This window comes from Eumetopias jubatus, unplaced genomic scaffold, assembly GCF_037043125.1.
Source record: "Eumetopias jubatus isolate StellerSeaLion01/CBP00866 unplaced genomic scaffold, mEumJub1_p1.0 scaffold_4, whole genome shotgun sequence".
NCBI lineage: Eukaryota > Metazoa > Chordata > Mammalia > Carnivora > Otariidae > Eumetopias > Eumetopias jubatus.
The window spans coordinates 155,229,152-155,256,690 of record NW_028274810.1 but is presented as its reverse complement, the minus strand read 5'-3'; the positions used below and the strand labels follow the sequence as shown (position 1 = coordinate 155,256,690).

The 27,539-nt window shown below is 33.8% G+C and overlaps 1 protein-coding gene across 2 annotated transcripts in view; it reads left to right on the top strand.

Moving 5' to 3' along the window:
- The window catches only part of CNBD1 (cyclic nucleotide binding domain containing 1), a 433,287-nt gene that overhangs the window by 232,845 nt on the left and 172,903 nt on the right, over positions 1 to 27,539 (top strand). For both annotated transcript variants that reach the window (XM_028111485.2, XM_088023124.1), the window contains one exon: positions 3,556 to 3,746. In XM_028111485.2, the coding sequence (XP_027967286.2) occupies positions 3,556 to 3,746 (191 nt within the window). The remainder of the gene's footprint in view (positions 1 to 3,555; positions 3,747 to 27,539) is intronic.

Below are 27,539 nucleotides of genomic sequence, written 5' to 3'. Positions count from 1 at the left end.
ATTCTAAGGAAAAAAATGAGTTGTTCCCCAAATGTTTTATAAGATTCTTTGGAGAGAAATACAATAAGGATCATTAATTCAATTTTCATTCATTTGAGTATTTGCTAAATGCCTAAAGTAATCCAGGCAATATGCTCTGGGCTGGAGGGACTGAAAGCAGAGTTAGAGATCTTTCTCCGAGAGGTTAGAATCTGTTGGCAGACACTGAAAATGCAGAGTGATGACAGAAATTCTGTGAAAAAAAGATCACAGAGGAGGGGCATTAATAAGGATGGTTGGGAGCAAGGCAGAGGTCAGCAAAGGCTTCCCTGGTCAATAGATAACACTTAAACTCAATTTTATAGGCCAAGTAAGAATTATCCAGGTGACAATATGACTTTATTCATCCAATTATAGTTCTTTGAAGCATTTAAATCCTTTTAAAATGGTTGATTTTAGCTGAACCAGAGAGCAGGAGACTCTTATCTAGGAATTCGCAAACAATGTTTGCTTTAATCAAAATCAAACTTTGTATTTGTCCTTTAACCTTTTGAAAACTCAGGACCAAAATGAGTAAACTTTCCCTTATTAGTATTCTCAATTCCTTTTGAATGCCTTTTGTTCAGCTAATTCAAGTGTGGTTAAAAGATATTTTAAGACATGAGGTCTGTCCTGCACTGGGAAATTTCTTCAAGTCCTTATGAATACATCTGGTTTTTGTTGTTGTTGTTTGCCTTTTCATGTCATGGAGGTTGGTTAGATAAATATTATGAAACTTATTCTTAACCAACTTGATTTTACTGAATTCTTCTACTTTTGCAAGGTCTGGGAATTAAGATTTAATGCCATTTTGATCTGTATTGTTTTAATTCTTAAAGTCAAAATTTTCTTAGATGCTTGGAGTACTTTTTTTCTAAAAAGTTATATAACATAATTTTGTGTATTTTGAGAATTTGAATAAGGAGCCAATGTCATAGGTTCCTTCTCATTGCTTTGGAATTTCAAAAGCTTATATTTATCTTACATTGTTAATAAATATATTTTTGTCACAATTCATAAGTTTAACACCACTTTGTGATTTTTAAGTAATATATCAATTGTTATTTGAAAGCTTAATTCTATTGCATTTTTTTCTTTAGACCTTTTTTAATTGTGTGTATATCATTTATCTATATGAGGACCAGTTTCAGATTTTACATGAATTCTGAGAATTTTCTGTTAATTATTCTGTTATATTTTCAGTTATCTTTTAAAAGATTTTATTTATTTATTTGACAGAGAGAGAAAGTGGGAAGGAGGGCAAGCACAAGCAGAGGGAGTGGCAGGCAGAAGGAGAAGCAGGTTCCCTGCTGAACAAGGAGCCCAGTGTGGGACTTGATTCCAGGGTCCTGGGATCATGACCTGAGCCAAAGGCAGACGCTTAACCAACTGAACCACCCAGGCAACCCAAATACAGTCATTGTCTTTATATATAATGGAGTTAGCAGCTTCCAGAATAGCTTAATTTGACTTATTTTTTATAAGTTATAATTTGAGGGTTGATAAAATATTTTCTGACCAAAATATTTTCCATGAATCTCAAATTCTACTCTCCCATTAATTAGTTTAACTCCTTAAGGGCCTCCTTAATATCACAGAAATTGTTTGAATGTAAATGTGAAGATTAATGCATTGTAAATAGAGGTTATTTAGTCAAATTCACTGTCACCAGGCCAAACCCTGAAGGAAAAGGAACGTTTTCTTCAGAGCACCAGAAGAATCATGTCCATCAGTAAGGCAAACATATATTATGGTTAGAGTTAAGTGAAATTACAACAGTATTCACAGAAATTGTGTTCAGTTGTGAATAATAGAGAACTAAAGGACACTAGTTTACAAGAATTTCAGGATTTATTTATGTTACATAATGAGAAGTCACAAGATAGATTTAAAGGTGTCAGGGTGAATTTCCTGAGGTTCTCCTTGCCATTTCCTTTTAGTTGCAAGATGCTTCTCCAGTTCCAACATCACATCTTTGTTCTAGGTGTCCAAGAAGGAGTGACATGCATATTTGGAGAGCAAAAATTCTCCCAATGTTTTGTTAATCAGAATCATGTCACAGGGCCACACATGTAAGAGTATTGGCAAAATATAATTTTTAAACTGGCACAGGCAACACACAATAAAATTGTGGTTTTGTAAGTAAAGGAAAAGACTATTCGTATTGGGTAAGCAACTAGCAGCCCTAGGAATAAAATTATTTCACACAATGTACCTCTTTCTACAATTTTTATTCTATGCTAAGAAATGCCAGTTAAATCTATACAAAACCAGAATACAAATGTATTTATCAGAATACACCTTTCACCCAACTGTTTTTTTCGCCTATGTAATTGATCAAAATCATTGCTACTCTTACAAACTTTTATTATTTTTTACCTTTACAATGTGCTTTCTACAATGTAGTTCTCGTACAGCTCACCTGATAGCTATTTAAAAGCAATGTTTCTACAGTGCTTTCACCACATAGATTAGATGTTTAGTAAGAAGTGATATTGTGCTATCCAGAAAGGAATCTATTTTAAGCTCAGACATTCAAGCAAACACAACTTTTGCTTTAAAGAAGACTGAAAATCACTATCCTGTAGTCACTGTGTACAGATGATTACCAAGAAAACCCCACTAATACAGCACTCATTTAGAAAAAAGCAAAGAAGGCAAGCAGCTGTCATCTCTTAGGCATAAAAAACAAAAACAAAAACCTACAATCGTTCCCAAAAATCAATGTGTAAAGTTTCTATTTATAGCAAGATAATAAGCAAAATTTAAGAAAAGTTCTTCTCACAGCACCTAAATAATTTTCTCCAATCCTATAAAGTAATATAAACAATTGGAAAATGACATCATCCAGTTCCCATGTCCTGCTTGGTTAAAAGATCAGGCTTCAGAAGAACTAGGACATTTAAGTTGCATTCAAAATGCTCACAACTGAATAAACCAACCAGATCTACAGAAACATAGCTAAACTTTAGGAATTGGAATGAGACAACAGATTGTGGAGAGTTACAATGTGGAGAAGGAGAAATACTGGAAAAAACTCTTCTTCCTAATAATGATCTCTCTTTCTAAACCAGCTTCTATGAGCAATCATCATCATATCCAGAGGAAAGACAAATAAAAATTAATAATATATATAGTTACTTATATAAAATAAGCAAAATCGCATTTTTGAGGGGGAGGTAACATTTCAAAAAAGTTCAAGGAGTTTTCTGATTCTGTTTTTCTTAAAATATCTTAAATCTATTAATTGTAATATATTACCATGGTTCTTTTTCTAGAATCTATCAGTTCCATAAGGATTGATTAATATAATTGTCAGAAAAGAATTCTCTGAATGTGGAGACATGTTTTTGCTATTCTTTTTATTTGAGTAAATTATTTGTGAATGCCTAAGTGCTTCCTTAGAGTTCTCACTGCATAAACTAAAAGAAATCTAAAAGCAAAGCAAGTGTAACATGTGTTGTGGTCATGTCTATATCAAAGAGCCTGGGAAATAAAGTCAACAGTATAGCTTTTTTTGGTTTTGTTTTGTTTCAGTGGTTGGAAATGATGGATTTTATATAATACTGAAAGGCTCAGCTCGACCTCAAACAAAGGTACACGGAAATATGATTGAAGAAAATGAGTCAACAGCCTCTTTCATACCTCAGAGTTTTCAAGAATTTGTCAGTGAAGACTTCAAAAACTTTATATTTGCTGAGATGCACACACCTTCACGTGACGCAACAGTAAGAAATGAATCTTTGCTTTTTCCATAAGCAACAAAGTATCATTGTTATAAAATTTGATCTCTTCCAGATATTTAAACCCAAGTATCTTCAGTGAGTTCTTAAGTATTAAAGATAACATATCTTTTAAAAATGAAAATTATACTATTAATATTGAATTTCAAATTTGTTTAAGAAATTTTAATGAGGGATGCCTTCAACAACATACCACCCACTGGCAGGGATTATATAGTATATTTGATAACTAGGACAAAGCCAACGTGGTTGGATCACTGAATGAGGGAGAAGGGTAGTTTGAGATAAGGGAGAGGGAACAGGTGATTTGAGGCGAGGGAGAGAGAGGACAGATCATGAAAGCTCTTTTTAACAAGTTAAGAATGCATGCCTAAGGGCGCCTGGGCGGCTCAGTTGGTTGAGAGACTGCCTTCGGCTCAGGTCATGATCCCGGAGTCCCGGGATCGAGTCCCGCATTGGGCTCCCTGCTCAGCGGGGACTCTGCTTCTCCCTCTGACGCTCCCCCCCTCTCATGTGCTCTCTCTCTCATTCTCTCTCCCTCAAATAAATTAATAAAATCTTAAAAAAAAGAATGCATGCTTAAATAAAATAAAATTTTAAAAATTAAAAAAAAAAAAAACGAATGCTTATCCTGTTTATCTCAAGAGCAATGCTAAGGTGATCAAGGGGTTGATTCCATTACAGTTGGAAGGTTTTACCTGAAGAAAATCCTTGGCTTGTATTTATTATTTTGACACTATCAGCTGGTCAAAAAATTAAAGTTCAGTATCTTTCTGGATCTCTGAATACTCTCTATGGGGATCAAATGTGGTTTGACTAGAATTGTGGCTAAAAGAAAACCAGTTTTAGATTTAGGGTGGTCAAGATGTTCAGAGTAGAAAGAGCCAATGAAACCAATTAAAGCCAAATTATTTGTCACTATGGATTGAAGTCAGAAAAACTTACAACATTCTCAGGTTCAAAAAGAATGAGGATGGATAAAACTAAGAAAGAAGGACAAAGATAAAAAATGAGACCTGAATATAAAAGTATATTGTTGATCACACATGAATAATGTTTCTGATCTTTCTTCATAGAGATGAAAAAGAATACATTTGCCACTCAATGGTCACGTACAATGTACCTGATGGGATTTCACTATGCTTTAGAAAAAAATACCACACCTGGCACGGCAGGTATAATTAGAGCTACTTCTTGGTCCACGTTGTAGTAGTCAACTCCAATCTTTCAGGATCTATTTGTTTGTTTGTTTGATGAGGGCAAGAGTCATGAATTAAAATGGGGATGTGATGGGACCACCACCTCTGAATTCTGCAGTAGGTCTATGAAGGTAGCACTTATCTGCCATTCTGCCTGAGATATAGTATTTTTTTCTCCAGTTTTGTTGAGGAGTAATTGAAAAATAAAAATTGTATATATTTAAGGTGTATATCGCAAATGTAAGTAAAGTGAAATCATCACCACAATCAAGCTAATTACCATATTCATCATTGCACATAGTTACAATCTTTTTGTGGTGAGACCACTTAATACCTACCCTCTAGGCAAATTTCAAGTATACAGTACACTATTGTTGACTTTAGTCACCATGCTGTACATTAGATCTATAGGATTTACTCATCTTGCATAACTGAAATTTTGAGCAATAGCTCTTCATTTCCTCTACCCCCAGCCCCTGGTAACTAACATTTTACTCTCTGCTCCTATGAGTTTGACTATTTTAGATTACACATATAAGTGAAATCCTACAAAATTTGTCTTTCTATGTCTGGCTTATTTCACTTAACATACTGTCCTTCAGGTTCATCCATGTTATAGCAATTGACATTTTCTTTATCCATTCATCCATAGCTAGACCATTAAATTATTTCCAGATCTTGGCTATTGTGACTAATGCTGCAATGAACATGGGAATGCAGATATTTCTTGGAGATGGCTTCATTTTTTTTAGTTGTCTACATAGAAGTGAGATTGCTGGATTGTATGGTAGTTCTATTTTTAAGTTTTTTGGGGAAACTCTATACTGTGTTCAATAATGGTTGTACTAATTTACATTTGTACAGTGTTCAATTGTGCTCTTTCCTCCACATCTTTGTCAATACTTACCTTTTGTCTTTTTGATGGTAACCATTCTAAGAGGTGTAAAATGATAACTCATTGTGGTTTTGATTTGCATTTTCCCGATAATTAGTGATGTTGAGCACTTTTTCATATACCTTGGTCATTTATATGTCTTCTTTTGAAAGAGAGATGATTATTTAGGTTCTTTTCTCATTTTTTAATTGAGTTCTTTTTTCTTTCCTATTGAGTTGTGTTTCTTATATATTTTGGATATATACTAACCTCATCCAGATAAATGGTTTGCGAATACTTTCTCCTATTCTGTAGGTTTCCTTTCACTACATCAAGTGTTTCTTTTGCTCTGCAGAAGCTTTTTAGTTTGATGCAGTTTCACTTGTCTATTTTTGCTTTTGTTCCCTGTGCTTTTGGTGTCATATCCAAAAAATCATTGCCTAGAACAATGTCAAGAAGACTTCTGTTTTCTTCTAAGAGTTTTATGGTTTCAGGTCTTATCTTTAAATCTTTAAACCATTTTGAGATGGTTTTTGTATATGATGTGAGATAAGAGTCCACGTTTATTGCTCTGCATATGGATATCTAGTTTTCCTAACATCAGTTTCCTTTACTCAGTATGTTTCTTGGTACTCTTGTGGAAGATCAGTAACCATAACTGTATGGATTTATTCTGGGCTCTCTATTCTGTTCCACTGGTCTACATGTCTGCATTTATGCTAGTAGCATACTGTTTTGATTATCATAGCTTTATAATATAATTTGAAATCAAGGAGTGTAATGCCTTTGTTCTTTGAGTTTGGTTTTTTAAAATTTCACATAATAACGATGTCATACAGTTTTTGTCTTTGACTTATCTCACTTAGCATTATGTCCTCAGGGTCCATGCATGTCACAAATGACAGTATTTTCTTCTTTCTCATGGCTGAATATTCTATTGTATATATAACATGTCTTCTTTTCTATTCATCCATTGGCAGATAAAGATTGTTTCCATATTTTGGGTATTGTGAATAATGCTATAATAAACATGGAAGTGCAGATATCTCTTCAATATCTTGTTTTCATTTCTTTGGGGTATATACCAAGAAGTGGAATTACTGAATTATATGGTAGTTCTATTTTTAACTGTTTTGATGAAATTTCATACTGCTTTCCATATTGACTGAACCGATTTATATTACCACCAACTTTGTATAAGGACTTATTTTTCTCCATATCCTCACTAACACATGTTATCTCTTGTCTTCTTGAGGATAACCATCCTGTTAGAATGTGTGAAGTGATTTCCCATTGTGGTTTTGATTTGCATTTCCCTGGTGATTAGGTATGTTGAGCGTCTTTTGTGTACTTATTGGGTCATTCAATAGTCTTTGGAAAAACATCTATTTTGTTCTTCTGCCCATTTTTAAATAAGATTGTGTTTTATTGTTGTTGTTATTGAATTGTAGGAGTTCCTTACATATTTTGGATATTAACCCCTTATCTAATATATGGTTTACAAATATTTCCTCTCATTATACGTCTTGTCTTTCATTTTGTTGATTGTTTCTTTTGCTGTTCAGAAGCTTTTCAGTTTTGATATAGTCCCACTTGTTGATTTTCACTTTTGTTGCATTCACTTTTGGTATTGTATCCAAGAAAATAATTGTCAAGATCAATGTCAAGAAGCTTCTTCCCTATGTTTTCTTCTAGGAGTTTTAAGGTATCAGATCTTATCTTTAAGTCTTTAATTTATTTCAAGTTAATTTTTGTGAATGATATAAGATAAGGGTCCAGTTTCATTTTTTTGCATGTGTTTATTCAGTTTTCCCAGGCCTACTTGTTGAAAAGACTACGGTTTCCCCCACTGAACGTGTAGGATTTATCAAAATATATCAATTTTATCTTTTTTTTTAAAAAAAACTTAGTTTTATTGATTTTTAAATTGTTTTTCTATCCTCTATTTGGTTTATTTCTGCTCTAATCTTCATTATTTTCTTCCTTCTGCTAACTTTGGGCTCAGTTTGTTCTTCTTTTTCTAGTTCCTTAAGGTATAAGTTAATTTGAAATCATTTTTAATATAAGCATTTATCACTACAAATATTCCTTTTAAGACTGCTTTTGTTACAGCCCATAATTTGGTATGTGATGCTTTTTTTTTTTGTCTTGAGATTTTTTTTTTTTAATTGCCTTTTGATTTCTTCTTTGACCCAATGGTTGGTAAATATGTTGTTTAGTTTCTACATATTTGTGAATTTTCCCTTTTCCTTATAGTTATTGATTTCTAGTTGCATTTCATTGTTGTTGAAAAACATACTTGGGATGATTTTGATATTAAATTTAATAAGATGTTTTTGTGACCTAACATGTGATCTATCCTGAAGAATATTCCTTTTGCGTTTGAGAAGACTATACTGCTCTTGGGTGAAAAGCTCCATATATGTCTGTTAGGTCCCTTTGGTCTATAATGTTGTTCAAGTCAGCTCTTTCTTTGTTGATTTTCTATGTGGATGCTCTATCCACTTTTGAATATGTGCTATTGAAGTCTATTATTGTGTCCTTAAATCTAAAGTAAGTCTCTCATAGTATATTACCGGTTCTTGTATTATTTTGATCTCTTCAGCCACTCTATGTTTTTTTATTGGGGAGTTTGATCCATTTACATTTAAAGTGATTAACGATAGGTGAGGATTTACAATTGTCATTTTGTTAATTGTTTTCTTTCTGTTTGGTAGTTGTTTACTTTTGTCATTCTTTGTTATCTGAAGATATTTTCATAGTGATTTGCTTTGATTCTTTTTATCTTTTGCATATCACTAAATATCTTGTATTACATTTCTTAAGTTGATAATGACTTAACTTCAATCACATAGAAAATCTCTACACTTTCAGCCCCTCACTTTGTGTACTTGTAGTCAGAGTTCTTATATTGTGTATCCCTTAACAATTTCTTTGTGGTTATAGTTATTCTTAATATTTTTGTTTTTTAATTTTTATTTTAGGGCTTGAAGAAATTTATATACCACCATTACCATGTTGCCTTATTCTATATTTGACTGTATATTTACCTTTACCAGTGAGACTTATGCTTTCATGTGCTTTCACATTGCTGTTTAGCATGCTTTTATTTCAATTTGAAGAGATCCCTTTAGCAGTTCTTCTAAGGCATGTCTAGTGGCGATGAACTTCCTCAGTTTTTATTGTCTGAGAAAGCCTTTCATTTTTTAAATGATAGTTCTGATGAATATTGTCATTAGCAGTTTTCTTTTTTTCAGTACCTCAAATATATCCTTCCACTCTCTCCTCGCCTGCAAGATTTCTACTGAGAAATCCACTGATAATCTTTAGTGTGATAAATTGCTTTTCTCTTGCTTTTTTCAAAACGTCTTTGTCTTTGACTTGAAAATTTAATCATAATATGTATTTATATAGACCTCTTTATATTCAACCTCCTTGGGTTCTTTGGGCTTCTCAGATCTTGATGTCTTCCTTCTCCATGCTTGGGAAGTTTCTGATCATTATTTGTTTAAGTGGGCTTTCTGTACCCTCCTCAGATTAGGGTGTGTGCTTAATGGTGGTTCTGTGCCCAAGGTGTCCATGTGCCAGTACTCAGGGAGCTATGGTGGTTCTGGCTCCAGGGGCACACAGTGGCTCCAATTCCAGGGAAGCTCAGCAGTGTCGGTTCTGTTGTCTCCAACAGGTGGGTCCACACTGGCAAATACTGTGGAGGTCCTCAGTGGTGAAGGATGCTCAGGTCACCTGCTCTCCTTTACACCCACCAGAGAATTCACAATGGAGAGGATTCCTCTTGGCACTGAGCTATGCTGACCTGGGGAATGAGATGACACAGATAAAATGTTTCCTTCTTTTTTCTATATGGCCATTCTTGGTTTTTGTGCTTTAGTGGCATGTTGCATCTTCTTAATTATATTCCATCATTCTCTCACAGCTATTTTCATTTGTTGGTAGTTGCTAAATTGTTTTTTTGAGGGAACTAGGACAGAGTAGGACCTCTTAGTCTGCCATCTTGATGATGTCTGTGATATTGTTTTGATTTACTGTGTTGGCTAAAGTTGAAGAGGGTAGGGAAAGGACAGTTTCAGAGACTTCCACTTGATCTTCCTTAATAAGAGCTCTTACCACAACGAAACCAGTGTAAGGGCTCTACCAAGTCTCCATTCAAATTATACATTTAAGGCCCATGGAAATTGCCATAAGGTAGGTCTATGGACCCTGTGGAGTTACTGTGAAGCAGACCTCGGTGAAAAGTCCATTTTTAGATGCATTCTCCATATTTTATCTTGTAACAGATGGTCATTGTGACACTTAGTGTATTCAGGTTTTAAAGCCATTATCCCAAGTTTTAGGGTTCAACAGAATACTTGCTTGGGCTATGAATGCAACCTTATCTTGAGCTATGCTATCCTTATGATTAAATACTAGGCCCAATACTCAGCTTTTTCTGTTTTCCAACTATAGAAGAGGAGATTTCATTTATATGTTGCCATGCAGCACTTGGATTGTGTACTTCATCATAAGCTGATGATTGATTTTCTTCAACCTTCTCTGTCTTTCTCCAGTATATTGATATTACCAAGCAACAGACATTCTATTCTGTGGTTCTTACAATTATTTATCCCCCAACATCTCAAAGGTCTGAGGTATTGTAATTTCCAGTGCATTCTCTTCTGCCAATACCCCATTCCTGTTCAACACCATTAAAATTTTATCAGTTGTAGTACTATAGTATGCCAGGGACTATCAGTACTACAGTGATGAATTTTTATTGCAAACTGGTTGACAGGTAGTTCACAGCTCTAAAATAAGTAATGATATCTTTACTCCTCAATTTAAACTTCTAACAGTTTTCTAAATAAGTGGGCATTATCTGGGTATAATGAATATAGGCGAAAAAATACAGTCTAAGGATCAAATTCATTTTTCATGAGATACAAACTGCTGTACTTCCTCCCTACCATCAATGTAAACTGGACTAAAAAAATTAGTGTGACACAAATATATAGCAATAATTTTTGATTTTGCTTTTCTTGACACTGATTTGTACATTAAAAGCAAAATACTTTTCTATTAGTGTTTTATATAAGGAAAGGAGTGAAAAAAATGATATATTCTTTTACAAGATCACCAATTTAATGATTCTAAGTATTTTAAACTTTTAAATTCATTTTATCTTTTCTAATTAGCCTCATAATTTTTCAAAGAACAATCATAAGGAAAATCAAATTTCTTTCGAGTCATCTCAGTATGGTATGGTATATGGTAACACACACACACACACACCCTCACACATGCGATTGTGACCTTATTTTATACTTTATATACTTTTGTATTTAATATATAAATACATATATTGCTATTCCCTCTCTTTTATTAAAATGTATTTTTGACATTATAACATTTAGCAACAATTAAAAAGCAAATATTTAAGTTGAAGTTCCTCAGTAATTATTAAAAGAAATTTCCAGTTTATTAATGTTTTCTTTTAAAAAATAAAATAAACATTTGAAATCACATGAAAAGAAAATCATTTGTTTAAAAAATGTGTATTGAACAAGTTGGACACAGCAGAGTGAAATTATAAAATAGCTTTATTTCTTTTTCATACTGAAGTTTCCAAACAAGCTATGTAGCATTATTCTTCTCTGCTCTCTGGATGAAATCTCAGTCAGATCCTATGTATTAACAAATAGCCTCATATTTTTAGATATTAAAATTTCCAGTCCTGTCTTCATATCAAAATTTCAAACTGCCATGCTTGACAGCACAACTTGTGCCTTCTTGTGCCATAATTCTCCAGTGGGGGAAGGGGTTATTTCTCTTTTCTTACTATGCATCCTATTCAACTTACTAGCTGCTTTTTCAGGCTTTTCTCAGCCAGGATCAAGAAGGAAGGGAGGGTGGATATTAGAGGTAAAAATCTATGGTTATCCCTTCTGATTTGATGTCTAAATTCAGTCTTTTATATATGCTTTTCCTGTAACTCCCTGGAAGGGTGCTGTTTCCTTTAGGGGATTATTTAATTCATCCATGGCTTCAGGCAGTGGAAGACCACTGGTCTTTCTTTTAGGTCAGTTCACATTTTCTGACAATTCTCCGGGTTCATTCCTTTCTCTGGGCAGTCCCACACTGGTTACCTCTTGCAAACCCTCCTGGCTGATAGGAGAGGGAGAATCACACACTTACTCTATCAAATTCCTGTCTTGTTACTTTGAGCCTCGGGGAGAAAGAGAAAGGGCAGAAAGAAGACTGTGGGACTGACAAACAAGCATTGTCATCAGTTTCCTGATCTCAGTTTATAATCTCTTGAGTTAGAAAATGAGCTAAAGTTCACAAAACCAATTTTACAATCTCTAAATCTCTGTGCAAGTTCTGCAAACTTAAATCCTTGTAACTGTGAAACAACAGGAAAAAAGTACTTTCACAATAAGATAACTCTACCAAGCACTCTGTTACATAAGTATCTATCATCTCTCTAGCCTTTATATAAATAAATTTTATTTTATACAATTTAAATTTATATAAATATAAGTTTAACATTCTGAGATAATTGGAAAAATTGCATTTAATAGTCTATGTTTCATTGGTATACATACAACATTCCATTTTATTTATATATGTATATATATGTAATAAAATTCATACGTAATAAAATGTGTGCTTATCCACAACATATACAACATTAAATGCAAATGTTCCAGTTGTCATATAATTATATATTATGTAATCATATATAGCTTATATTTATATTACATATTATATAAATATTATATATCCTATTACATATATATATAATAGGATGCTGTGTATATACACATAGGATATACATAATACACAGAGTGTAACAGGGCACATTTTTTATTTGCTTATTTCCACAGAAATTTTACATATAATTTTATTTTTTATTGAAACCCACTACAATTTGGCAAAAACTATGATATTGAAATTTAGCTCTTTACCATGTGTGTTTTGCTATATAAAAAAATCAGTTTTAACAAGCTAGCTTTTAAGAGGAAAGGTTTTTTTTTTCCGATGCTATAGATTTACAGTTAAATTGACTAGTTTTATTAAGTACTTATATATGTAAGATTTTTTTGTGTGTGTTAAGTGCTGTGGTGGGTTTATGATACAATCTTGAAATGACTACAGATGTTGATTTTGAAATTGTCTACAAAGAAATGTGATATTCAAACCACAAAAATAAATAAAGACTCTGATAAAAACAGTATTAAAAAGAAAGGGCTGAATTCAAGGAGCAAATTTGATTAATTCCATACTTTGAAAGATGGAAAAGAGCCACCAAAGAACCCAGCAAAGAAGCAGAACTAGAGCTGTGACAGGGTCCTAGAAGCCACGGGAGAAAATAATTACCAAAAAAGTGAGATGATTAAATGGTCCTCGACATTTTGAGGCCCTTTCTTTTACAAGGAGAGCTTTGCATGAAGCCCTCTTGCCTGTTGTATCTTGTGACCCATTGTGAACATTTGTTAGATGACTTGATAGCATCCTAGATGGGAAAAAATAAGTTTCCCTTGAATATATATAATTTAACTAATAAAGTTCAAACCTTTAATCTGAGAATATTTTTTGTAGCTCTTTTAGCAAGTTAGCTCATTAAATCTAAAAATAAGATGACTGACTTAACTAATTACACATTATTCTTTAGCAGGTTGGATGCTTTGTTGCCTTGATAATTCTTAGACATTAACATTTCTCAATAATAAAAATTATAAATCATAAAATGTTTATTTTTGTCTCATCCTCCTGCTCTTGTTATATTGAGACAATGATATTCTATTCATGTCTCTTACAAATGTGGTTCTTTGTTTTTGGATTTTGGTAAGCATGTCTTCAAGCAGGCATACAAATCAACACACACACACACCCCTATTATTTGACAACATTGTGATGGAGCCAAGGAATACCAAAATAAAACATAAGAAATGCTCCTTATTCATAATAGGGGAACAAAACTAACTCTTATTACAAAAACAGGAAAGATAGGACATGATTAGGTGGAAGCTGGTTTTGACGAGGGCTATGGTATTTGGAGGAAGAGCAAGTTCATTTTGGGTTAGAGTGGCCAGGAACATGTCATGAAGTTAAAGAGCGTAAGATGTCTCTAAGTAGAGATAGTTTATAGATCCCTCTATTTTATAGAATTCCATAGAATAGAACATACATTGAAGGAGTTGCCAGGGACATCTGTGCCTTGCTCACATTGTGTGGCCGTATGCAGTGACCATGATAACACCACTCTAAGAACACAGGTGATGCAGCCAGACAATACTTTATAGCTCTGGAAATGGGCAATTTACTAAGACTCTATGCTTCAGTTTCCTTATCTGTAAAAACTGAGCTTAGTAATAATGCCTACCTCATAGATCATTGTATTAAATGAGATTATATAAGCACTGAGAACAATGTCTAGCACATTATGAGAACTGAATTTTTACCTATAGTTATTGGTGTTTTTGCTTTTCATTCCATTTTTTTTTTTTTTTACCATTTTTACCTTTGGCTGTCCTTATTTCTTCTGTTTTTTAAAAATATTTTGTTTATTTGAGAGAGAGAGAGAGAGCAAGAAGTGGGGAGAGGAAGAGTGAGAGGGAGAAAAAATCTTAAGCAGACTCCACACTGAGTGTAGAGCCCCATGTGGGGCTTGATCACAGGACCCAGAGATCACGACCTGAGCCAAAACCAAGAGTCTGCCACTCAACCCACTGCACCACCCAGGCGCCCCATGGGCTCTCCTTATTTCTTGCCAATATTTTGCGACCACCTCTATCTTTGTATTCAATCTATGAACCCCTTCAGTTCACCATCCACATTGTCACTACAATGACTTTTGTAAAAGTCAAATATGATTATGTTGCTCCCTTGCATAAAATGCTTCAGTCACTTCTAGTCACTTCTAAGATAAAATTTAAATTTCTTTGCATGGGTTTCAAGGCCTTTCATGAATGAATTCAGCTGTCTAGTGCATCCTTTTTTTCCAGCCATGTGGAACTACTTATAGATCACTGACTATTTGTTGTCTCCATGCCTCTACACATCTTGTTTCCTGTGCCTGCAATGACATGCTCTGTTGGGGTTTGTTCACAAACTTTCATGCATTCTCAAGAAACTCATCAAGCTTTACTTTCTCTGACAAAATGGTCTCTCACTTTCCCCCATGCCCTGATTTATTTTGTGTATGCCCCTAGATTGTGGTGTTAGTTTTTGTCATGTGACTTTTTAATTTGTTTTGTTTTTGTTTTCATTCTACTGTAAACTCATTGAAGTTAATCTAACTTTTATACCCCTTGTCCATAGGTATAGTGATTGACATAGATACATATGTAATTTAAAATAAAGGCGTTTATAAAGGGATGACTAAGAGAAGGAATAAGTGAATAAATAGAAATACTCCAAGTAGGAAAACTGGTGTGGACAGGGAGAGATAATATGGACAGTGAGGAAAATTTCTGGTCTATAGGAATGAGAAAGTGGTTATAGGTCACTTAGACAGGTTCAGGTAAGTTTGTAGTTCATCTTTAGAGCCAGTGGGAAGAATTAATCTTTGATGAAAGCACAGTAAGGAACTATATTAATCACTTGAAAAGAGCGTTAACTTCATACATTTTAGAAAGATTAATCTGACAGTTCATGTCATACTCTGTTGTCTTTTGATTGCTATTGTTTTCAAGAGATTTGATGTATGCTCACAGAAAGCTAATCTTTATAATCTTTTGAGCAAATTTAATATTTTCACGTTAGACCAATGGACTTCCCTGCTTATTTAATCACTTGGTTCTGTATTATTTTATTATTTTATGTTAATCACCATACATTACATCATTAGTTTTTGATGTAGTGTTCCATGATTCATTGTTTGTGTATAAAACCCAGTGCTTTTAAAATTAAACTTTTCCTCTCCCAAAGAATGCCTTAATAAATTTTGCACTAAAAATAAACAACTTAATATATGATTGATATTCATAATGGATAGAAAACTTAAGACTTATGTGGAAATAATCCCTGTCTTAGCTTCTACATTTTTTAATAAAAAATTATGAGCATTCAGGTGTTGATCTCAGGGTCGTGAGTTCAGGCCCCATTTTGGGTTCCATGCTGGGTGCGGGGCTTACTTAAAAGAAGAAAATTATGAGCAATTTAAAGAAACAATTAAATCATACCTTTTGGGTAGTATTAATTCTTCATTTGAATATGAGAATGACAATGTTATGTTTTAAATATTTACCAGGTTTTTTTTAAAAGCAGGGGAGTATTGTATACTTTACATGTGAAAAAGTCATTTTGTCGGCTGTGGATAGAGTGGAGTGGATTTGCATAATTCAGTGTAGGAAGCAAAACAGGGAAATCAGTGAGGAGGCTCTGGTAATAGTGCTTGTGAAATGTTATTTGTCTGGATAGTGTTGCTTAGTAGAGATGTATAGATATATATGGATGTGGGATATATTTTGGATGTATAATTGACAGGACTTGCTTATGGATTGGACACAAAAAGTAATTGCAAAAAATGATTCAATGATCGTTTCTAGAATTTTGGACAGAAAAATTGGTGGATGTTAATATCAATTATTAGGATTGTGAAGACTGAGGTAGAAGATGATTTAAGAGAGAAAATGTAGAGTTCTAATTTGGTGTTTTACATTCAATATTTTGAGATGCCAATTATATATCCAAGTGTAGGATATGTTGACAGTTTGAAATACAAGTCTAGGTCTTAAGAGTATTAGGATGTTGCCTGTATCCATTTGGTTGCTTAATAGTATTCAGTTGTATGAATATACCACAACTTATTTATCTATTATTCTGTTTATAGACATCTGAGTTATTTCCAAAGCAATAAATATCAGGTACAAAATTTTTTGTCACAAATGCTTTTATTTCTCTTGGATAAATACCTAGGAATGAAATTATTGTTGCATAAAGAAGATATATATTTAACTTTTCATGAAATTGCTAAATAGTTGTCTAAAGAAGTTGTAGCATTTAGATGTATAAGCTTAAAAATGATAGTGTTAAATATAGGACCTAATGCTTTGTTGTTTATATTGCTAAATATTACTTATAAAATATAATATATGAATTGGTTTGATTATTTTGCTAAATGAGAGTTGAAAGTAGAAGCAGTTAATACTCCAATCATAAGCCTGACGATGAAAACAGTGATGGGAAAGATCATGATTTGTAATGCTGCTGTTATTTAATGAGTGTCTACTATGTACATGCACTAAGTTAAGGCTAAATTAAAATTTTTATAGAGTATTTCAGATAATCCTCATAGCAACTCTGTGAGTTATATATTGTATTTATTATCATTCGGGTAACTAAGACTTTACTTACCTGTCTCAGGTCATACAGATAGTAAATACTCAGATTGAAGTGAAACCCCGGTTTCTTGATTTTCAAGCCTAGGCTATTATTCAATCACCAAAACTTCCTGTTGTTGCAAACATGTTGATTTCTTGAGTGAAATTTTAAAATAGAATAAGTAGAAGTAATTCTGAGAGTAGCTTTTAAATCAGAATTTTAGGTCATTGAGTGACAAATGTGCACGCATAGTGACAAACAGGAACTATAAAATAGTTTCAAGTAGAAATCCTGCTTCTTTGTCCTGTGTTGTCGTGGCTGAAAATGCTAGATTTGGCTAAAGTTAGACTAAAATGACCTTTGGACATCTAAATAAACTTACTGGTCTCAGAAGCTTAATGTTAAGATACCAAAAATAAATGTATCTTTGCAGATACATGAATGCTCATCTTCAGCATACATTTTTATATGATATTAGATCTTTATGGTTGTAAGGTAATGGCTTAAACCATTATGGTGACTCAGATGGCCTTGCTCAGTTGTACTGAGCTCATTTAATACATTTTATCTTTTGTTTTGTCACTGCCTGTAGGGATGGCAATGTCACTGTATGTCATAGTAGCAGTAATATAGCATAGATTTTTGAAAAAGCTTTTTTTAAATTATGTTATGTTAATCACCATACATTACATCATTAGTTTTTGATGTAGTGTTCCATGATTCATTGTTTGCATATAACACCCAGCACTCCATTCAGTACGTGCCCCTTTAATACCCATCACCAGGGTGACCCATCTCCCCACCCCGCTCCCCTCTAGAACCCTTAGTTTGTTTCTCAGAGTCCACAGTCTCTCATGGTTTGTCTCCCCCTCCGATTTCTCCCCCTTCATTTTTCCTTTCCTGCTATCTTCTTCTTCTTCCTTTTTTTTTTTTTAACATATAATGTATTATTTGCTTCAGAGGTACAGGTCTGTGATTCAACAGTCTTACACAATTCAGTGCTCACCATAGCACATACCCTCCCCAATGTCTATCACACAGCCACCCCATCCCTCCCACCCCCACCGCTCCAGCAACCCTCAGTTTGTTTCCTGAGATTAAGAATTCCTAATATCAGTGAGATCATATGATACATGTCTTTCTCTGATTGACTTATTTCGCTCAGCATAACACCCTCCATTTCCATCCACGTCGTTGCAAATGGCAAGATTTCATTCCTTGTGTGTGTGTGTGTGTATGGCTATTTTTTGGCTATTTACCTGATTGCACTATTTTGGACAAGTTACTTAAGACTTAATTGCTTCATCTATAAAATAGGAACAATAATAATACCTACCTCAGGAAATTTTCTGAAAATTAAATGATAAAATGCAACCCTGTTTCAGGCACAGGATATGGGTTTAATATATAATAGTGTATTATTATTATTATTATATTATCTTATGGAATCGAATGAAGAAAAAATATTAAGAATATTGCCATATCAAGCAGGATAATTAACTCTTCTCAAAGTTTAACCTTGGCTACCACTCTGGAGTCCATCAATATGCTACTGCAAAGCCCTGAGACACTTCTCCCTAATCAGATTCTACTGGGATGATCATTTCCTAGATCTGACACATGCAGGTGGTCTTCCTTGGTGATGAGTTCACTTGATGTATCATGAATTAAGTATTTTCATTCCCATTTGAGAACATCTTTCTCTTGAGTACATGTTCAGGATGGGATGGGAGCAGAAGCTTGTAAAATATGGAGGCACTGTGTTTTTCTTTCCTCCCTGCCCTTGCCTCCAAATCATCTCACAGCTCTTCCCTTCTATGCTCCCCTATCTACTGAGTCAGTCCCTTCTCAATTCTCTGGTTAGTTTGTTAGACTTTACTAACTTCTCATTCATTTGTTAAGTTATAAGGAAGCTTAGTCAGTTTTCCAATTGGGGTATCTGGCTAATTCATAATCTTAACTCATCTTTGGATCTTGTTTAACATGATGATTATGTGTAACCATCAGTGCTTTCTGTCCAGGATTTAGTTTTGTTATAACTATCTAGCTTTGTCACAATCTCCAAAATTTTATCTCACTACTGACAAAGTAGAAGTGTATCTCTCTATGTTGTAGGTACTCATATGCTAACAGAATGAATAGAACACCCATTATGTAATACATCCATACCATAATATATACATCCATATACCAAAAAGAAACTATACTTATAAGAGGGAGAAGGTAGAGATTAAGGGAAATACTAAGTGTAATTTGAAATAATAATAAAAGTATGATACAAAATGATAAAAGAGCATAGACTAAGACAGTTCTAGGCTTGAAGCCTGGCTCTGTTATTTACTGGCCATTTAACCTTGGATATGCTCCTTAATTTTTCTAAACTCTTCCTTTCCTCCTTTCTACTTTTCTCGTTCTTTCTTTCTTTCTTTCTTTCTTTCTTTCTTTCTTTCTTTCTTTCTTTCTTTCTTTCTTCTTTCTTTCTTTCTCTTTCTTTCTTTCTTTCTTTCTTTCTTTCTTTCTCTCTAAGATTTATTTATTTATTTTAGAGAGAGAGAGAGAGAGAGAGAGAATGAGCCCTTGTGCGAGCAGGGGGAGAGGCAAGGGAGAAGGAAAAAGAATCTCAAGCAGATGCTGCACCAAGCATGGAGCCCCATAAGGGGCTCAGTCTCACAACCCTGAGATCATGACCTGAGCCAAACCAAGAGTTGGTTGCTCAACCCACTGAGCTACCCAACTTCCCTGTTTCTTTATTTCTAAGATAAATTTAGTGGTAGTAATAGTACTATCAGTATCTTCCAAGTAGTGTTGTTTTAAGGAGGAAATAAAATGATACATGAAAGTGCTTAATAAATGTTTTGATTATTATACATTAGCAATATATATGAATTGCCAAATGAAATTTGTAGGCAGCAATTAATTATTCGAGTCTAAAGGAAAGAGTAGTAGCTTTTGGCAGGTAATAGATTAAGAAAAAGAGAGACTGAAAAAGTTAAATTTAAAATGGATAGGCGTAGCATATTAGAGGAGGCCTTTTCTGTGGTTAATAAAGGGCTGCTAGGAAAACTAAGTCAGAATTCACAAAATATTGTGACAAAATATTGTTGGTAATAATGAATTAACTAGAGTGATAAATCCATCTAAGGAAATAATCTGGAGACAGGGCTAGAAAAATGGGAGAGTGGGGGTCTTGTATTTGAGGTTTAATGGATCTATACTTGGACACTGCATGAAATTATGGACATTGACTTATACCCACGGTAGCATTGAACACAAAAATTTATATGTGGTATAGTTTTGAAAGAATAATAATAGGAGTATCTAGCATGGTGTCAGGTACCTGAAGGAGGAAGAATAATTATGTGATCACTACTGTGGCCCAGAAGTAATATTATAAGTTCACGAATACAGTGATTAAATTCTTGGCTTGTGCCTGTGTAAATCAAATAATTAAATATGATACCAGTACATTGCATAAAGAAAACAAAATGATATTTATTTGTAATCATTTGGAGACCTATAATTATACCATTTATATCCTTGTTAAAATAGGAAAAGGCAATGGTTCTACCTCCCTTTGTAATTGTATAAATTGGATAACCAGAGATAATGAGCACATATTCATAATATAATTGCTCGCTGCATAAATTTAATTGTTGATATTTACATTAATTACTATGTTTTATGGGAATTAATCCACTCTTTAAAATCTTATTTTTGGCTTATATCAATTGTTAGCTAGTCATTCAATAATAAGCTGTGTGAGTGAGAAGTAGGTGCTAGGGGTTGGGGTCAGAGTTTGTTAAAACCAGTTTGCTGCCGGGATGTATGTATCTTTAATTTAGAGTGAAAATATTTTGAGCAAGTTAATCACTCTACTATTAAATCCCAGTTTTTCAGTCTCCCAACTGCAAAATATTTCTAATCTCTGTTATCAGCACAGAGTATATCTTTCTTACCTGAGAGTAATTGAGAAATGAGGTTCTTATTCATACTGTCCAATACATTTCAGATTTTATCAGATATTTGGGAAAAAATTGGGGGTAACTTCAGAGGCATTGATAAATGGTTGTTCCCACAGGATGAATAATGCATCTCTCTTATAAGGCAGTTGAATAGCAATTTCATCTCTAGATCCAGAATAAAACTCAACCAATAATTTCAAATGGGAATTTTTGCCAAGTGATTTTAAGTTCTGAGCCCAGCAGAATATTGGGATATTCTGAAGAGTAAAGAGAAAATCATGTTTGCTAAGGATAAGGGATTTATCTTTAGGTATCTAATTCCTCTGCTTCCAGACTTCTGAGAATGGGTACTGCCTGACTAGGTTCTGGGTATACTGTTCTTCAAACTCAATTGCCTTCATTCTTCTTCTTGTATTTCTCCATATCACAACACTCCTCAAGGATTCAGTCCCAGTCCCGATTTCTACTAATTCCCTCTATCTCTATCTCATTTATTCATAGATTGTCTTGAATAATTCTTGGCTGTTATCTTAGATGTTGGTCTCCCCAAATGCCTCTCCCCAACCCAAATGTGAAGGTGACTTCCTCGAAGTCAGGGATCTTATTTTTTCTGATGCCTATAGTATAGTATTCCAGAAATTTTTAAGGTGTTCCATAAGAAAACCTTAAATTAAATTCAGTTTAATTTAATCAACCAGAGGCTTCAAAATAGCAAAGATGAACTATGAAATGAGTTTTGATTCAATTAAATTGCAAATGATATAGGATTTAATTCCCATTGATTCAAAATTCTTGTTTTTATATAGTGCATTTATTATATCTAAATTGATATGTTTAAAAAGTGCAATTATTTTCTTAAAAATGAAATGTAAATACTGGAATATTTAAAAGTTAAAAATTAGAAAGTCACATAGGAAATATTTCTGCTATAATAATGGAATTGAAACTTAACATCTAAGTGGCCCTCCATCATTTAAAAATTTAATAAAGATAGCTTGTGATTTACTTAAAACATAAAGATATTCTTTATCATTACTACATGTAGTGGCCTTTTATTTTACAGAGAGCTAGAATGTGTTGTGTAACTGTAAACATCAGGTCATAGCACACTTACCACTATTTGAAAATAAATTAGAGAAAAAGTTATATTGTCTATAAGATGTTCTTACAGCTCTTCTTTTATAAAAGCAATAAAAGAGAGATGTTTATTGGTACATATTAAGTGTTTACCAGTAATTTTTTAATAACATCATAAAAGGACTTCGTATAGTAGCATTGACTTAGATATGTCTTACTTCAAAAACATATAGTTAATAGACTTAAAACTTTCAATTTGTTTTATATTCCTCTTGATTATTTTTTAAAAAGATTATTTCTCATTTGACTACTTTATTAGTTTTGAAATATATTCAAGTATGCTATTGTTTTTCTCACTTTTTTAAACAGTGGATTTAAGGAGCTTACATTATAATTTCAACTTTACATAAGATTTAAAATAAGTGTTAACTTTATAACATTTTATAACATTTATTTGGAGGTAGAGAAATATGTATAGTTTCTGGTTTGTAGATGTTTGCATGTCTTCTATGTAATGCCTGCTTCATACTGTGCTCATTTACCTTGAAGTTTTCCTTTGTCTTTTTGCTTATTAATTTATAAGATCTTTGAGTATATTAATGATTTAACTTTTTTCTATTACATGTATTGTGTATATGATCTCCCAATTCTACTCTTCATGCTTTTACTTTATGCTTCCTCTATCATTACAGATATATCAATTTTTATGTAATGAACTATATTGATTTTTGCCTTAAAGGACTGAGTTCCTCTGTCACCATGATTTTATAAAAATTTTATAAAATTTTATAAAAATGTTTTTAAAATTTTTTTTCCTGCTTTGTCAAAGATTAGTTGACCATAAAGTTGAGGGTCCATTTCTGGGCTCTCTATTCTGTTCCAAGAAGACAGTCTCTTCAACCAATGGTGTTGGGAAAATTGGACAGCCACATGCAGAAGAATGAAACTGGACCATTTCCTTATACCACACACAAAAATAGACTCAAAATGGTTGAAAGACCTCAGTGTGAGACAAGAGTCCATCAAAATCCTAAAAGAGAACACAGGCAGCAACCTCTTCGACCTCAGCCGCAGCAACTTCTTCCTAGAAACATCGCCAAAGGCAAGGGAAGCAAGGGCAAAAATGAGCTATTGGGACTTCATCAAGATAAAAAGCTTTTGCACAGCAAAAGAAACAGTCCACAAAACCAAAAGACAACTGACAGAATGGGAGAAGATATTTGCAAATGACAGATCAGATAAAGGGCTAGTATCCAAAATCTATAAAGAACTTATCAAACTCAACACCCAAAGAACAAATAATCCAATCAAGAAATGGGCAGAAGACATGAACAGACATTTTTCAAAGAAGACATCCAAATGGCCAACAGGCACATGAAAAAGCGATGCCAACATCGCTTGGCATCAGGGAAATCCAAATCAAAACCTCAATGAGATACCACCTCACAACAGTCAGCATGGCTAAAATTAACAAGTCAGGAAATGACAGATGTTGGTGGGGATGCGGAGAAAGGGGAACCCTCTTACATTGTTGGTGGGAATGCAAGCTGGTGCAACCACTCTGGAAAACAGTATGGAGGTTCCTCAAAAAGCTGAAAACAGAGCTATGCTACAACTCAGCAATTGTGCTACTGGGTATTTACCCCAAAGATACAAATATAGGGATCCGAAGAGGTACATGCACCCTGATGTTTATAGCAGCAATGTCCACAATAGCCAAACTGTGGAAAGAGCCAGGATGTCCAACGACAGATGAATGGATAAAGAAGATGTGGTATATATATACAATGGAATATTATGCAGCCATCAAAAGGAATGAGATCTTGCCATTTGCAGCAATGTGGATGGAACTGGAGGGTGTTATGCTGAGCGAAATAAGTCAATCAGAGAAAGATATATATCTATGACCTCACTGATATTAGGAATTCTTAATCTCAGGAAACAAACTGAGGGTTGCTGGAGTGGTGGGGGGTGGGAAGGATGGGGTGGCTGGGTGATAGACCTTGGGGAGGGTATGTGCTATGGTGAGCACTGTGAATTGTGCAAGACTATTGATTCACAGATCTGTACCTCTGAAACAAATAATGCAATATATGTTAAGAAAAAATAAAAAACAAGAAGATAGCAGGAGGGGAAGAAAGAAGGGGGGAAATCAGAGGGGGAGACGAACCATGAGAGATGATGGACTCTGAAAAACAAACAGGGTTCTAGAGGGGAGGGGGGTAGTAGGATGGGTTAGCCTGGTGATGGGTATTAAAGAGGGCACGTTCTGCATGGAACACTGGGTGTTATGCACAAAGAATGAATCATGGAACACTACATCAGAAACTAATGATGTAATGTATGGTGATTAACATAACAGTAAAAAATTAAAAAAATTTTTTTTTCAATCCATAGCTTTATTGATTTTATTTTTTCATTTAGAGCTTTTGAAGATCTCAAATGTATTTTTTTAAGATTTTATTTATTTATATGTTAGAGAGAGAGAGAAAGAACAAGCAGGCAGAGGGAGAAGCAGAGTCCCCACTGAGCAGGAAGCCTGATGCAGGACTCGATCCCAGGACCCTGGGATCCTGACCTGAGCCCAAGGCTGGTGCTTAGCCAACTGAACCACCCAGACATCCCTTTTTTCTCAGATGTATTTTTCATGTGGTTTGCAAAATAACTATAGTTTTTCAATTGGGGGTCCTATTGGCCCAACACAACAACTAAATTTCCAAATAATTGTGATTTGTTTTGACTTCCTCTTTGTTTTGAAAATTATTTTTTATGAATTGTTTTTAAATGTTGGTTGCATCATTATATTCCTTGCTATTATACACATTTTTTGTCTGCTTGATTTGTCAAATTCCGAAAATGTTCTATTAAAATTATCCAAATGACATTGTATGTTAATGAAACTATAGTCATAGTTTTAAGCATTTTTTATGTGCTCTTAAATTGAACATTTTCAAAATTTTCTCTTCTCCCAAGTATTTTTGGAAGATTTACTATTTATATATGTATTTTGGTAATGTTTACTTTCCCATCATTAAAACATTTATGATGATAAAGGTGCTGATAATTATTGAGTGCTTATCATATGCCAGGTTTTTATTTAAAACTCTTGATAGGGATTAAATAATTAAATATTTTGATCATATAATAAAAAACAACTGTGAAATAGGCCTTATTGTTTTTATCCTATTTTATAATAAAAGAAGCCAAAGTAATACAAAATTAAGTAAACTGTAAATATACAGCTCAAAAATGGTGAGATTTGGACTCAAACCTAGGCAGTCTGGTTTTGAAGCCTAAGCATTTAAGCACAACTTTATAACCTGTCCTAATAATCACTTTTTTTATCTTTAATTATAGCTTCCAGTTTTCCTCCTTGAGAAATGTTAGAATTTACACTCAGTATTCTCAGATATCTATTTCACTGTTTAAAAAAATTTTCACTAATGATTCCATTTCTTAGCAATTTTGCTGTTTGCTATGTAAAGGTTCTTCAATTTAATTTCCACATTACAAATTCAGTTTTTAGAATTGTCCTGTTTTTCAAATCCTCTACTAATTTGCTAAATTTGAAAAATGATGTTTGAATCCAGAAACTCCTTTACTTCTATCATTGCATCTGCTTTTTAAAAAATTACGTTTTTAAAAAAGTTTTAATTTTGTTAAGAGCAGTTTTAGGATCACAGCAAAATTGTGAGACATACCCCATACATGAATACCTCCTCCATTATCAACATCCTCCACAAAAGTGATACACTTGTTACAATTGATGAGTCTACACTGACACAAGAAATCACCCAAAGCATTTTTCACCCATTACATTTTTTTAGAGGATTTTTATTTATTTATTTGAGAGAGAGTGAGAGCGAGAGAGTCACAGAGGCAGAGGGAGAAACAGACTCGCTGCTGAGCAGGGAGCCCGATGCAGGGCTCGATTCCAGGACCCCAGGATCATGAGCCTAAGGCAGATGCCTAACCAACTGAGTTACCCAGGCACCCCACCTATTACATATTTAATTAGTATTTTCTTGGACTCTTTTATTTATTCTATCTCAAAGGGCAGTTCACTTCTGTGTGCTGAGGTCATTGACATAGTTCGTCCATCCCAGGTCCCTCAAGCAGCTGTGCAATTGCAGATTGTCATACCAAACTTCTTGAAAATAGTGTATTAGAAAAGCAACTTTCTTACTTTCAGGTGTCTGTAACTTGTTCTCATTCCCACCCAGAATGGTTAACAGTAAATGCCCCTGACACACCTCAACACCACCACCATGCAAACACCCTTGCTTCATCTCATGTTTTCAAGATTAGGCTTTAAATTAAAAAGAAGAAAAGAATTTTCTCATCAGAGAGTTAAGCAGGAGAAGGCATCCCAGCTGCCATGATTTCCCGGGTATATATTTTGAGTGAGTAAATAGATCTCTTCTTTGTAAGGATCACTTTTACAACTTACACTATTATATAAAAGTAATTATTCATGTAAAATGGGTTCATTTTTTAGAAGTCCAGCAGATTCTTGGACTTCTGTCTCATAGCTATAGGTTTGATTTACTTTGGTGACTATTTCATCCGCAGAAAGGTTTCCAGAAGTAATGCCTTCAGGTTGCAGTTCTTTTATTTATTTTTTTGCAATTACCTTGGAATTCTTCACTATTTTGATATTTAAGTTTTTCTAACAGACACAGAATGAAGAAATGATAACGGTTAAGGCACTGGCAAGCCTATTCTGTAATTTTCCCACTACTTCTAAAATAAGCTAATTTACAGTCTTTTGTTTCTCAAGTTATAATTTCCATGATTTCTTTTGGTTATTGATCATACTGGGAGTGGGAATTGATCATACCGGGAAGCTTTTGGGTTTAATTTTTAGCACACTAGATCATGCAATAGCTGCCAGAATTTTTTACATTAATGTAAACTTTGAACTAGTTGTCAATTTTTGAATATAGAAATTATTTTTCTTCTTACAGTTGAAATCCATTTTGTGAAATGTGGTTAGAGAATTTAGTCTTAACTTCTCTATCAGTTAAGATTTTTGAATGTGTATCATCTAAACCCCTATTAATAATGGTTTAAGCAATAAATATATTTATTATGCCACATAAGGGAAGTCTGGAGATAGATGGCTCAGTGATTGTTAATGTAGGGCCATAATGATGTCACCTGGATGCAGGAACTTGCTTATCTTTCCATCCTGCCATGCCTAGAATGCCAGCTTTCTTCTTCAGATTTGTCTCTCAGTTGTCATTTTTCCACGCATGGAGTGGAGGCTGGTTCTTCATCATGTGTCCTTTTATCAGTGAAGAAAACATTTCCACAAAATTCACACAAAGCACAGACTTCCACTTCT